This window comes from Schistocerca gregaria, chromosome 3 (genome assembly GCF_023897955.1).
Source record: "Schistocerca gregaria isolate iqSchGreg1 chromosome 3, iqSchGreg1.2, whole genome shotgun sequence".
Lineage (NCBI taxonomy): Eukaryota > Metazoa > Arthropoda > Insecta > Orthoptera > Acrididae > Schistocerca > Schistocerca gregaria.
Window position 1 is genome coordinate 306,159,620 of NC_064922.1, and position 15,249 is coordinate 306,174,868.

The following is a 15,249-nucleotide window of genomic DNA, read 5'->3' on the forward strand; positions in this document are numbered from 1 at the left end:
ATAAAAGTACAGCCTGATATGTCTCACTCTCATATAGACTGCAAAGACAAGATTAGACTAATTACAGCAGTCTCAGAGGCATTTAAGCACTCATTACTGCCATGCTTCATACATACATGGAATGGGAAAAAATCCTAATACACACACAGTGGTTTAGATAATATAATAATAATAAATATATTGTCATTTGGCTGATTACAGCAATAGATAAAGTCATGAGCATATGTTTCTACATAAACTATTATATCGATGTAAATTGGTTTACATAAAATAGGTACGTGTTAGAATACAGTATTTTCATCTTCAAAAACTTCATAAGCAGTGTAAAACAGATTGTTCACTAGTAGCTTGTATAATTTTGCTTTAAAAATGTTTATAGGTAGTTCTTTAAAGTCAGCACTTAGTCTATTAAACATCCTTAGTCCAAGGACTAAGTAGGAGTACCGCGATTTTGATTATCTATGATATGGCGCGTCTACAGATGTTCTGTTTCTAGTATTGTGGCTATGAATATCACTTCTCAACAGAAAATGTCTCTAATGTACAATAAAACATTGTAGATGAATAAGTTTACCTTTCTGAACATGTTACCTGAAATCAGTAAATACATAAACATGTAATACGAAGCAGTAGAAAAAAACCAGCTGAGTAGTTTAGGATGAAGAGCAGTGGTCATACTTTCAAAAATAGCTTAATTTTTACTAATGTCAGAAAAATAAACAGAGGTTTAAAATGTTCTGTTTTATCAGAATTCGTTATTATTCTTATTAGTTTCTTCTGTAAAAGTAAAATGTCATTCACATGGCCACTACTACCCTACAGTAAGATTTTATAAGAGATGATGCTTTGGAAGAAGGCACAGTATGCTGATCTCACATAGTCATTGGGAACATGTCTTTTTAAATTTCTAATTAGATAAATAACTCTTGAAAGCTTAGCCAATATATTTTTAATTTGTGGTTCCGATGTCAATTTATTGTCACCTAAAAGCTTTACAGTTTTCAATTCTTGGTAGTTAGGAATCTCTTTGAGGCTAAAGTAAAGTGTCTTGGTTTTGTTTTCATTTAGTATGAAGCCATTAGCTTTTAACCATAATGAGGACTGAGCAAGGGTGTTTTCGGTCAGTGTTATCAGTGTACCTAGATCAGAGATTTTATGTAGAAAAGTTGTGTCATCAGCATGCAATATTGTGTGAGAATTCATGAATGAGGGCAGGCCATTAATCATTAGTATAAACAGTAAAGGTTCAAGCACCAACCCTTGAGGCACTTTGTACCTAACATTGACCAAATTTGATTTCTGCCTACCAATGCACACAACTTGTTGACGGTTCTCTAGAAGAGACCTGAACATATTTATACTGCTGTCATCAAAACCTTAGTAAACTAGCTTATTCAGCGCAGTGTCATGTTATACACAGTCCAAGGCTCTGCTCAGGTCACAAAATGTAGCCTTGAACACATCTAGGACTAATTTCATGAGGGAGTCCATTGCATCCGTTGTGGATTTACCTTTCCTAAATCCAAACTATTTATCATTAATTATATTTAGTTTACCCAAGTGGACACTAACTTGCTCATACATAATTGTTTCTAAATTTTTTGAAAAAAACTGAGGCTATGGATATAGATCTGTAACTAGTGGGACAGCTCTTTTCCCATTTTTTTAATGCCGGGGAACTTACTTTCAACTAGGCATTGGTTAACACAAAAAGTTAAAAGATAAATCACACAACCAATAACATCTTTCAACAAATTGCATGACACATCATAGTAACCAACACTAACTGACAGTCTGAAATTTTTCATTATTTTTAGGATATTATATGGGCTCACTTCTGTGAAAGTGAAGGTGCTTGGGGGAAGCTTTTCAAAGCAGCTGTCCATAATACTAAGTGCATTTTCAGGGGGTTTGTTTATTGAACTACTAATTTCTCCAATGGACTGACTTCATTATTTATTAAATTCTTCTGGGGTAATGGCGATTTCCTCTTTGTGTTTAGTGTGTGCAATGGAGTTTATTACACTCCAGGCCTTTTTTGCATGTATTGTTAGATTTTTCAATGTTTACTACGTTATGCAGTTTCTTTACTTCATTTATTGCCTTCCTATACTTGTATTTAGCATTAGCATACAGTTCTTTATACAGTTCTGATTTACTGGTTTTGTACAGACTAGAATACAGCATAACAGCATGTTTCAGTTGCCCTAATTGTGGAGTATACCATCCCTTCATTTTCCTTTTCTTGTAATTACTACTAATATTCACTGTACATTTTTTCAGAGGGATGTTATTTTCAAATATATTTAAAAATACAGAAAAAACTTGGTGTAGACAATATCAGCTGAACAGTGTTGAAGCCTAATAAAATGTGTGTCCCTACTGAAATAGGTGAGGGCACATCTAAACCTATCCATCCTCTCTCTGCTCACTGGTCTAGTAATCACAATTTTAGATTCTGGTTTGGTGCAGTCTGAAGTTACATTATTAAGACTAAGATATACTGCATCATGACCTGAGTAAGAGAAACTAATTACATCAATGGACATACAAGTTCTCTTAATATTTGTAAATATATTGTCTAGACAGGTTGAGACTCTGATAGGTTTGCAGTTAACATAGTACAGGTTAAATTGTCGAAGCACATTTTTGAGCTCTGTCACAGTTTTTCTGTCATGCAGGACATCAAAACTTGAATTGATATCCCCTCCAGTGACAAAATTGTATTTTTTCCATTTCGGTATATGTAAGTACATTAAGAGTTCTTCAAGTTTCTCCAGAAAGATATGGGGGTCACCACTAGGTGGCCTGTACACTACTACTACCATTAGCTTAAGGCTCTCAGTTACTAGACCTGATATTTCAAAATGCATTTCATCACATAGGGCATTGAGATCGATGAATCAATCCTTTCAAAAATCTGCTCACTACCACCATAATCCAAAGAACCACATGCAAAAGTGCAGTTTTTCAGGAGATCATATTTCAGGTTCTATTGATCCCAGAGATAAGGAGTCAAGTGTTTTTGGATAGCCCTTGGCCTAGTGATCATTTCTATACCTATTGGAAAAACAGGAATACCCTACAAATCAGGATCCAAATTTAGACATTGCACACTTCCTGCACTCCATGTAAATTGAACAGATAGGTTGGTTCTTTTGTATTAGGTGTCGTCTAGGGTGGGACTTGGGCAGCTGGCCATGCACCAAGGCATGTTTAGCCACAGGGTGATCCTCATTACCAACAAACACTGTCTGCCTGTGTCCATTCATGTGAATGGACAGTTTGTTGCTGGTCATTCCCACATAGAAAGCGTCACAGTGTAGGCAGGTCAGTTGGTAGATCACGTGGGTGCTTTCACACGTGGCTCTGCCTTTGATCGTGTACACCTTCCGGGTTACAGGACTGGAGTAGGTGATGGTGGGAGGGTGCATGGGACAGGTTTTACTCTGGGGGCGGTTACAAGGGTAGGAACCAGAGGGTAAGGAAGGTGGTTTGGGGATTCCATAGGGGTGAACCAAGAGGTTACGAAGGTTAGGTGGATTGTGGAAAGACACTCTTGGTAGGTGGCCACTTCTGTAGTTTCTTTTCTTCACAAACTGTCACAATTTTTACCATACATCCCTAAGATGATGTACTCCAACAACCTTGAAACTGTTTTCAATATCATTATCCATTACCAAGTTCCAGAGATTTTAAGCAGCTGTACTTATGCATGTAAAGTATGCACATAATATCGCATAAGAGGCATAAATGTAGTTTTAACTGATGTAGTGAACACATGTCAAAAGTTATGAGGTCACCATATCATGTTTTTAGTTGCCATTGTTCAACCAATAAAACTTATCATGCTTTGTCTCTGTATAATGGGCATTTCACACCTATGCAAGCTGTTATGACATGGAAATTATTCGATGGTGCCACCTGGTGGTAAAAGCACCTTACAAAAGATTATTTTGCCATACAAAAAGTGTAAAGTGAACTCGTGTTGGATGGGAGATGATTTTATTTTAACCTTGTATTATGTATACTGGTACTTATAAGTTATTTTTATGTATCAAAATATGTGTGTGTGATGAAGTATAAAAATATACTGTTAAAACTTTACTGACACACAGAATTCATAAGCAGCACATCCAGCTGCAACAGGAAAAAGTAGGGCACCAACTAAAAAATGCTCCTGTTGGATCACAAAAAGGTGAATATGTTCCTCTTTAAAAGACTCTGACAAAAAAGTGGGGAACCAGCTGCCTCAATCCTCATTCTGCCTTCCTCAACAAAAAGTTTGGCATCCCAACATATTCACTCTTTCTTGTCCTAAAGAGCATAGCAGAAGAATATTGACAGTGAAAGAGAAAGGAAACAGTGGCAGTTGGAGAGAAAGAGAGAGGAGGCACTAATGGTTGGAGTGGGAAAGTGGCAGTGAAAGAGAGAGATTGATGAAGACAATAGCAGTGGGATCCAACAAGAGAAGAGATAGTGATGGTCAGTGAGAGGCAGTGGCAATAAAAGAGAAAGAGAGATGAGTGAAGATAGTAGCAGTGGCAGAAAAAGAGAGATGAGTATAGAGCATACATAGGAATGGGGTGTCTGAACACCCCAAGATTGACATAATTTAAGACAAAAGAAATTTCCCTCTTTCCCCATCTGCCGTGTGCACAAGTGTGGAGTGGAGATAATGATGCTTGAAGAGAAGGACTGCAGATTGAGGAAGAAAGAAACTGTGGCGATGGCAAAGAAAGAGACAGTGACAAAGACAATGGAAATGGGACAGAGAAACAGTTAAAGTTGCAGAAAAGGAGACAATGGTAAAGAATCTGTGTCAGAAAGGCATGAAGACAGTGACAGTGGAGGAAAAAACCAAGAGAAAGAGACAATCTGACAAAAAGAAGACAGTGGGAGAGAGACAAATATAGACAGTGGCAATGAGAGTAAGATGCTGAGTATGAAGATCTCACTTCAAAGACAGACTGAGTAAAAGGATTTAAAATATTCTCTGTCAAAAGAGTGTGAAGACGTCCGCAAGTTAAATGTTTTGGTGAGGAAGGTGGAATAAGGATTGAGGCACCTAGTTCCTCACTTTTCTGACTGAATATTTTAAAGAGGAACATATTTGCCTTTTTGTGCTCTGAGAGGAGAATTTTTCAGTTGGTTTGTATATGTCAATATAATGAAGTAATTAATGATGATGTAAATAAAATAGAAAGAAACTTCCACATGGGAAAAATATATTAAAAACAAAGATTCCAAGACTTACCAAGTGGGAAAGCGCCGGCAGACAGGCACATGAACAAAACACACAAACACACACACAGAATTACTAGCTTTCGCAACCGATGGTTGCTTCTTCAGGAAGGAGAGGGAAAGACGAAAGGATGTGGGTTTTAAGGGAGAGGGTAAGGAGTCGTTCCAATCCCGGGAGCGGAAAGACTTCCCTTAGGGGAAAAAAAGGACAGGTCTACACTCGCACACACACATACACACACACACACATATCCATCCGCACATACACAGACACAAGCAGACATATTTAAAGGCCTATTGATAGGGTAAACAATAACAGCAAAAATATTCTTGTGCATTTATGCACAGAACATGGATAGAAATATGGAAAAGTATGGAAAGTATGTTACTGCTTCAGACAGCTATTATTTTACGTGGTTATCAGTTTAAAAATCTGTGGTTATAATACATACTGTATTACTTCTTTAGACAGATACTATTTTATGTTGTTATCATTCTAGAAATCTTCTACACTTTCATCCGATATTTCTCCAGCTCTTCTTGAATATTTTTTAGATTTCAGTCACATTTCCCTCTCCAGACATGCAGGATGATTTTTGTAGTTCATAAAATATAGTTGTTAAAGTCATTGACATTTTTTTACATGTTTTCTGTCTCTTCCCCTTCTCTATTCAATATAATTTCTTCCTGTGAGGTAACCTTCCTTCCAGTAGGGTTATTTATGGTGCTCCAACAGACCACCGTGTATCTGCTGGAAGAATTTTTAATAAGGAATCATCACAGGATTGTTTTTAGCAGCTTTGTTTACTTTGCTATAGAGGTACTCATATTTTCTGTAGTATTACTTAAATTCTTCAGACTTTCTACTAATTGTTTTGCTAATTCTGTCTTACCTGTAATGAAATGAAATGATTGTATGTCTTTATTGGCTGGGATCTTATTGAGGGTTGTACAATCACCAGATGCAAATCTTTCTATTAGACACAACTTTGGCAATGATGAGATGAATGATGAGGACAAGACACAAACCTAGTCCTAAGCAAAGAAAAATCCCTGACCCAACTGGGAATCAAATTTTGGGCCCCATGATCAAGACACAGCAATGCTACCCACTGGGCTATAAGCTGCTGTTCATCTTTAATAAATATGTTTTAGTGCCCTTTATTGGGAAGGAAGTTGCTATGCACCATATAGCGGAGATGCTGAGTCATGACTATAGGCTCAACAAAAAGATTCACATAGGCTGAGGCCTTAATGGCTGAAAGCTATAATTGTGTGAATCTTTTTGTTGTGCCTGTCGTGACTTAGCATCTCCACTATACGGTGAGTAGCAACTTTCCTTCCTAATATTGTTACATTCCATTCTGGATTTTCTACTGTTTGATTTTAGTACCCTTTGATATCTAAGAATCTTTCTCTTTCTGAATTATTGCAATATCAGATGAAGTTATTAAATTTTCCACTTCTTGTTGAGGAATTAAGAACATTCAGTAATTAATTCACACATTATGTTCTGTAAATCCCATCATAACCAAGGGGCTTCAGAAATGTGGAAACGAGTTAAGTTATTGATTGACAGGCCAAAGCAGCTGCTGTTGGCTACTACTGTAGAGTATACTAACAACAAATTATGAGTACTGCTAATCTACTCACTCATGTAAAATCTGGGATGGAATAATAACGATATGAAATAAGATGGATTATGACTCACCACACAGAGGAGCTGTTGAGCCGTGGACAGGCTCCTTTAATGTGCATTTTGGTGAGGAATGACTATTGAGTTGGCTGGATCCCCATTTTTCTGTCAGAGTGTTTTAAAGAGGAACATATTTGTCCTTTTGTGATTTGACAGCAGCATTTTTATCTGGTTCCCTTCCTTTCCCTATTACAGCAAAGTGTGCTGTATGTCAGTAAAGCTTTCACAGTTTGTTTTTATACTTCATCACATTTACATATTTTGACATATAAAAGCAATAAATAAGTACAGTGTACAAAACACAAGTTTAAAATAAAATCATTTCCCATCCAACACAAGATCACTTTATGCATTTTGTATGACAAAATAATTTTTTGTAGTGTGCTTATGCCACCAGGTGGCACCATCAAATAATTTCCATGAGAATTACTTATGCTGTATGTGATTATTAGGAGAAAAATATCTCCTTTGGAAAGAACCACTCTTCCTTCTCTTATACTACTCTGTTGCTGTTTTTATCTTACACTACTTTTACACAGAGCACTATAGCTGTCTATATACTAGTAAAGTCAATTTTTATTTATTGCAAGCAATAGAGTTATGTGGAATTTACATTCATGAGTCCTTGCTGAATCATAGGAATGACTGATGAGGTATTCTTTTGATTTGTTTTTTAATGTCTGGCCATTTTACATTTCTGGAAATCAGTCATAAGTCTTTCACTAAAGTATGAAATTTCATTTTGAAACCTAGAAAGAAAAATAAAGTCTGTACGGAAAATATTTTTACTTCTAGTGTTGTAGTCATGAATTGCATAGTTTATTGTAGGTACTCTCTGTTCATTAATCACACTTATGATTATTGAGCACAAGAATGACACATAAGTATAAGATTCCCTAGGTCCACAAAAGTCTGTAAGATGCTCGGTCATCAAATTTACACTATTTACATTGAACATTTCTGTAGAATTAATACATTTTTATGCCCTAGCTGCTTTGTCCCAGATGATTATGTTGTAGCACAATGATGAGGGAAGTGTGTTTGCAATCATGTCCACAGATCAACACTGTGAGAAAGATTTCGACAAGTAAGTGCAGAGTAGGCAGAGCTGAGTTTTTAATTAACTTATCTATGTATTGGTGCCACCTCAGTTCATTATCCAACTGGATATCTAGGAATTCACATGATATCTCACCCAGTGTATGCCCATTGACCTCTACTTCTGGTAAGTGTATGTCATTTGTATTTCCACAAAAATGCACAATATAAACTTTTGAAATATCAAGTGTTGCATTGTTCAGCTGTAAGCCTGGCATATTATTCTGCTGTCTGTTCTGTTATAGATGTATTTGGTCCTCTGACAATATAGGCTCTACTTGTGTCAGCAGCAAACAGTATAGTCTTTGAAGAGTCATCCAGTGTTCTAGGTAAATCTGCTATGTAAGCCAAGTAGAGGAGCACTTTTCAGTTTCCTTTTTTTTTTTTTTTTTTTTTTTTTTTTTTTTTTTTTTTTTTTTTTGGTCTTATTTCAAATTATTTATGTTACTATCAATGTGTCTTCTACTCCTTACAAGTACCTTTTCTGTTAGAAGTACACTGCTGTGATGATCTCACAGAAATAATAACTGGGTTGTGGTCTCAGAATCCAACACCTATTATTACTCACGCAAGTGCTGTCAAGGTTAGTTGTTAATCAAGACAGTTATTTATGTTGGAAACATGCATTTGACATTCAAGTTGAATGACAACATTAAATTAACCAACAGTGGTTTCTGGGTAGATTCTTCTAGAAAATCAATAATTAGATCATCATGTATTAAAAACCTTTTGGCACTTTTTGACATATTTGATGTATTTTACTGGACGATAAGTAATGCATGAAGTGCACTTACTATAGTACCTTTGTGACAAAATTGGAAAGAAGTTTTATATTTGTTGTGATCTACATCTACATCTGCATCCATACTCCGCAAGCCACCTGAGGTGTGTGGCGGAGGGTACCTTGAGTACCTCTATCGGTTCTCCCTTCTATTCCAGTCTCGTATTGTTCTGGAAAGAAGGATTGTCGGTATGCCTCTGTGTGGGCTCTAATCTCTCTGATTTTATCCTCATGGTCTCTTTGCGAGATATACTTAGGAGGAAGCAATATACTGGCAGACTCCTCGGTGAAGGTATGTTCTCGAAATTTCAACAAAAGCACCTACCGAGCTACTGAGTGTCTCTCCTGCAGAGTCTTCCACTGGAGTTTCTCTATCATCTCCGTAATGCTTTCGCGATTACTAAATGATCCTGTAACAAAGTCCGCTGCTCTCCGTTGAACCTTCTCTATCTCTTCTATCAACCCTGTCTAGTATGGATTCCACACTGCTGAGCAGTATTCCAGCAGTGGGCGAAGAAGTGTACTGTAACCTACTGCCTTTGTTTTCAGGTTGCATTTCCTTAGGATTCTTCCACTGAATCTCAGTCTGGCATCTGCTTTACTGACGATCAGCTTTATATGATCATTCCATTTTAAATCACTCATAATGCGTACTCCCAGATAATTTATGGAATTAACTGCTTCCAGTTGCTGACCTGCTATATTGTAGCTAAATGGTAAGGGATCTTTCTTTCTATGTATTCGCAGCACATTACACTTGGCTACATTGAGATTCAATTGCCATTCCGTGCACCATGCGTCAATTCGTTGCAGATCCTCCTGAATTTCAGTACAATTTACCATTGTTACAACCTCTCAATATACCACAGAATCATCCACAAAAAGCCTCAGTGAACTTCTGATGTCATCCACAAGGTCATTTATGTATAGTGTGAATAGCAACGGTCCTATGACACTCCCCTGCGGCACACCTGAAATCACTCGTACTTCGGAAGAATCCTCTCCATTGAGAATGACATGCTGTGTTCTGTTATCTAGGAACTCTTCAATCCAATTACACAATGGGTCTGATAGTCCACATGCTCTTACTTTGTTCATTAAACAACTGTGGGGAACTGTATTGAACGCCATGTGGAAGTCAAGAAACATGGCATCTACCTGGGAACCCGTGTCTATGGCCCTCTGAGTCTCGTGGACGAATAGCGCGAGCTGGGTTTCACACGATTGTCTTTCTCGAAACCCATGCTGATTCCTACAGAGTATATTTCTAGCCTCCAGAAAAGTCATTATACTCGAACATAATACGTGTTCCAAAATTCTACAACTGATTGACGTTAGAGATATAGGTCTATAGTTCTGCACATCTGTTCGATGTCCCTTCTTGAAAACGGGCATGATCTGTGCCCTTTTCCAATCCTTTGGAACGCTACGCTCTTCTAGAGAGCTACGGTACACCGCTGCAGGAAAGGGGGCAAGTTCCTTCGTGTACTCTGTGTAAAATCAAAGTGGTATCCCATCAGGTCCAGCAGCCTTTCCTCTTTTGAGCGATTTTAATTGTATCTCTATCCCTCTGTCATCTATTTCGATATCTACCATTTTGTCATCTGTGCAACAATCTAGAGAAGGAACTAGAGTGCATTCTTCCTCTGTGAAACAACTTTGGAAAAAGACATTTAGTATTTTGGCCTTTAGTCTGCCATCCTCTGTTTCAGTACCATTTTGGTCACAGAGTGTCTGGACATTTTTTTTGATCCACCTACCACTTTGACATAAGACCAAAATTTCTTAGGATTTTCTGACAAGTCAGTACATAGAACTTTACTTTCGAATTCATTGAATGCCTCTTGCATAGCCCTCCTCACATTACATTTCGCTTCGCATAATTTTTGTTTGTCTGCAAGGCTTGGGCTATGTTTATGTTTGCTGTGAAGTTCCCTTTGCTTCCACAGCAGTTTTCTAACTCGGTTGTTGTACCACGGTGGCTCTTTTCCATCTCTTACGATCTCGCTTGGCACATACTCATCTAACGCATATTGTAAGATGGTTTTGAACTTTGTCCTCAACACTATCTGTACTTGAGACAAAACTTTTGTGTTGAGCCATCAGGTACTCTGAAATCTGCTTTTTGTCACTTTTTCTAAAAAGAAAAATCTTTCTACCTTTTATAATATTTCTATTTATGGCTGAAGTCATTGATGCAGTAATCACTTTATGATTGCTGACTCCCTGTTCTGTGTTAACTATTTCAAATAGTTCAGGTCTGTTTGTCACCAGAAGGTCTAATATGTTATTGCCATGAGTTGGTTCTCTGTTTAACTGCTCAAGGTAGTTTTCAGATGAAGCACTTAAAAAAATTTCACTGGATTCTTTGTCCCTGCCACCCATTATAAACATTTGAGTCTCCCAGTCTATGCCCAGCAAATTAAAATCTCCACCTAGAACTATAACATGGTGGGGAAATCTACTCGAAATATTTTCCAAATTATCCTTCAGGTGCTTAGCCACAACAGCTGCTGAGCCAGGGGGCCTATAGAAACATCCAATTACCATGTCTGAGGCTGCTTTACCCGCAACCTTCACCCAAATTATTTCACATTTCAGATCTCTGTCAATATCCTTTGATACTATTGCATTTCTTATCAATATAAACACGCCTCCCCCTTCACTCTCCAGCCTGTCTCTATGGTATACATTCCAACCTGAGTTTAGAATTTCATTACTGTTTACATCTGGTTTCAGCCAACTTTCTGTCCCTAGTACTATGTGGGTATTGTGACCATTTATTAATGAGAGCAGTTCTGGGACCTTTCTATAGACGCTCCTGCAGTTTGCTATTAGCAGATTCATATTGTTACTCCCTGTTGCATTTTTCCTACTCCTACCTTGCCGCATCTCAGGAGGCGTCTCGTCGAGCCTAGGGAGGGAATTCTCTCACCTAAAAAACCCACATGTGCACTCCATACATACTCTGCTACCCTTGTAGCCGCTTCCTGCATGTAGTGCACGCCTGACCTATTCAGGGGGCCCTAAATTTCTCCACCCGATAGCTGAGGTCGAAAAATTTGCACCCCAGATCTCCGCAGAATCGTCTGAGTCTCTGGTTTAAGCCTTCCACTTGCTTCCAAACCAGAGGACCATTATCAGCTCTGGGAACGATACTACAAATAGTTAGCCCAGATTCCACCCCGTGAGGGAGGCTTTCCACCTTCACCAACTCCGCCAACCGCCTGTATGAACTGAGGATGACCTCTGAACCCAGACGGCATGAGTGATTGGTGCTGACATGAGCAAAAATTTTTAGTCGGGTGCACCCAGTGCTCTCTATCACCACCGGCAGGACCTCCTCCACATCTCGGATGTTACCCCCCACAAGCAGACAGAGTGAACACTGGCCTTCTTCCCCGACCTTTCCGCTCTTCAGTCAGAAGACTGGTTTGATGCAGTTCTGCATGCTACTCTATTCTGTCCAAGCTTCTTCATCTCTGAATAACTACTGCAACATACATCTTCTGAATTTGCTTACTATATTCATCTCTTAGTGTCCCTTAACAATTTTTACTCCCCACCCACCTACTCGACTTCCCTCCAACTGGTGGTCCCTTGATGTATCAGAATGTGTCCAATCAACTGATCTTTTTGTCTAGTCAAGTTGTGTCACGAATTTCTTTCCTCCTCTGTTATATTCACCAGTTCCTCATTGGTTGTGTGACCTACCATTTCATCCATGTTTCGCTTCCATACATGCCTACAGTCAATACAAATACTTGCAGAAAAGGTTTTCTAACAATTAAATCTACATTTGAAGTTAACAAATTTCTTTTATTTAGAAACACTTTTCTTACCATTCAAATGGCTCTGAGCACTATGGGACTTAACTTCTGAGGTCATCAGTCCCTAGAACTCAGAACTACTTAAACCTAACTAACCTAAGGACATCACATACATCCATGCCCGAGGCAGGATTCAAACCTGCAACCATAGTGGTCACGCAGTTCCAGACTGTAGCGCCTAGAACCACTCGGCCACCCCGTCCGGCTTTCTTACCATTGCCAGACTACATTTTATGTTTTCTACTTCAGCCACGATCAGTGATTTTACTGCCCAAATAGCAAAACTGAAATACTATTTTAAATGTCTCATTTTCTAATCTAATTCCCTCAGTATCAACTGATTTAATTTGATTAAATTCCATCAATTTTGTTTTGCTTTAGTTGTTGCTCATTTTATATCCTCATTTCAAGACATGTCACTCCATTCAACTGCTCTTCCAAGTCCTGTGCCGTCTCTGACAGAAAACATCATCGGCAAATATTAAAGTTTTATTTCTTCTTCCTGGACTTAATTTCCTTCTCCAAATTTTTCTTCCTGGTGGATTAAAACTGTGTGCTGGACTGAGACTCAAACTCAGGACATCTGCATTTCGTGGGCAAGTGCTCTACGAACTGAGCTACCCAAGCGTGACTCACACCCCCATCCTCACAGCTTTAATTCTGCCAGTAACTCATCTCCTACCTTCCAAACTTCGCAGAAGCTCTCCTGCACACAGTTTTAACCTCCAAAGAAGTTTCATATCAGTGCACGCTCTACTGCAGGGTGAAAATTTCATTCTGGAAACATCCCCTAGGCTCTGTCTAAGCCATGTCTCCAAAATATCCTTTCTTCTAGGGGTGCTACCTCTGCAAGGCATGCAGGAGAGCTTCTGTGAAGTTTGGAAGGTAGGAGATGAGGTACTGGCAGAAATAAAGCTGTGAGGACGGGCCGTGAGTCATGCTTGGGTAGCTCTGTTGGTAGAGCACTTGCCCGCAAAAGGCAAACGCCCCAAGTTTGAGTCTCAGTCCGGCACACAGCTTTAATCTGCCAGGAAGTGTCATATCAGTGCACACTCAGCTAGAGCGAAAATTTTATTCTGGGAGGTTCTATATGCCTATGATGCTGCCTTTAAGAAAAATAATGTATCAGAAAGCAATTGTCCAGCTTTGATTTGATAAAGACTGAATCAAAAAATAATTTTGTTCCTCACAGTGGCCGATGTGCAGCTGGTCTTACTTTGGATATACTAGCAGCAGAGGGCTATACTGCCCTGAATCCTCTTCCTGATCGCCATGTCCACAATGTAACAGTTCCAGGGACTGCAGCTGCATGGAGTGATGCTGTTAGTCTCTTTGGATCTGCCCAGGTTTGTTAACAACATCTTTTATTAAGAAATGTGTGTATTTAAGTTATTTTTGAACTAAAACAATGTAACTGTTGAGTTATCAATCCATTATTTCTCAATTAATGAGTCACTGGATGCACCATGTATTGTATACTTGTTCCTAGAAGCAATGGCATCTCTCCAACACCATGAAACTTTGTGCATACTAATGTGGATAATAATCGGACAAAGCTGTCACAGCAAAAGAAAAAAATGTAAATAGTAGAATTGTAACTTTTACCAAAGGAAGCACAACACTATGCTTCACATTATGCTTGTTTTAATAGCAGTAGGGATATATACAGAGTTGCTTAACTTCATTGATATATTGATATTACCTTTGAATCTATGTAAAACATAAATTATTTTTTTCTTCTGCTCTTACTGGGCTCTAGAAGTGTAAAAATTTAGAATTTAAAAGTTACTAGTAAAATTCTACTGACTATCATCAGTATGATAATTTTTATTTATTGGTTCATATTATGATAACAGAGAAACATTCAAGAGCATACAATACAGGCAGTAAAATGAGCCTGATGAATAAATCCAGAATGTGATGTTAAAACAGAGGAAACAGGAATATCTGAAGAAACATACAAATGTTGTCCACTTGTCATAAACATTGCACAGCTAATGAAACTTAATTATCTAGTTAGTAACAATTTCCACAAATCATATTCATAGTTTCTTTCTACTAGGAGAATTTATTATTTGTAGAGTAGTTATACATTTTCCTAATTACTATTATATTAGGTTGGTGCATAAGGTCATAGCATTTTTGTTTTGAATGTTGGTATTCTGGTTGCTGTGGGTTTATTTATTGATTGTCATTTTTTATATGTATTTAACTGCTGCTATTTGAGTTTACATATTGTCATATTGTCATTTGGAGATACTGAGTGGAGCTGCAGGTACTAGAAAATGTAGTTCCCGATGGAGAATTTGGAATATTTGTGCCATATTCTTCTGTTTGAGTTCAGTAGATGTGTGACACCAGCAGAGGCAGCTAGAAACATTTGCATTGTATGGGGATAGTATCACTGGACAGAGCACAGCAACAAAATCGTTTTCTCATTTTAGGGAGGATCATTTTGACATTGGTGACTCTACACATTCAGGAAGACTTTCAGAGTTCGATAAAGATCATTTGAACACATTAATCCACAATGACCCCTGTCTGTGTACTCAAGAACTGATAAATGTGATGAACTGTGATTATTCCATCATCATGTGACA

At 38.1% G+C, this 15,249-nt stretch overlaps 1 protein-coding gene across 2 annotated transcripts in view; it reads left to right on the top strand.

The window, feature by feature from the left end:
• Positions 1-15,249, top strand: part of LOC126355192 (glutathione hydrolase-like YwrD proenzyme) — a 141,510-nt gene that overhangs the window by 16,026 nt on the left and 110,235 nt on the right. For both annotated transcript variants that reach the window (XM_050005420.1, XM_050005419.1), the window contains exon 4: positions 13,842-13,995. In XM_050005420.1, the coding sequence (XP_049861377.1) occupies positions 13,842-13,995 (154 nt within the window). The remainder of the gene's footprint in view (positions 1-13,841; positions 13,996-15,249) is intronic.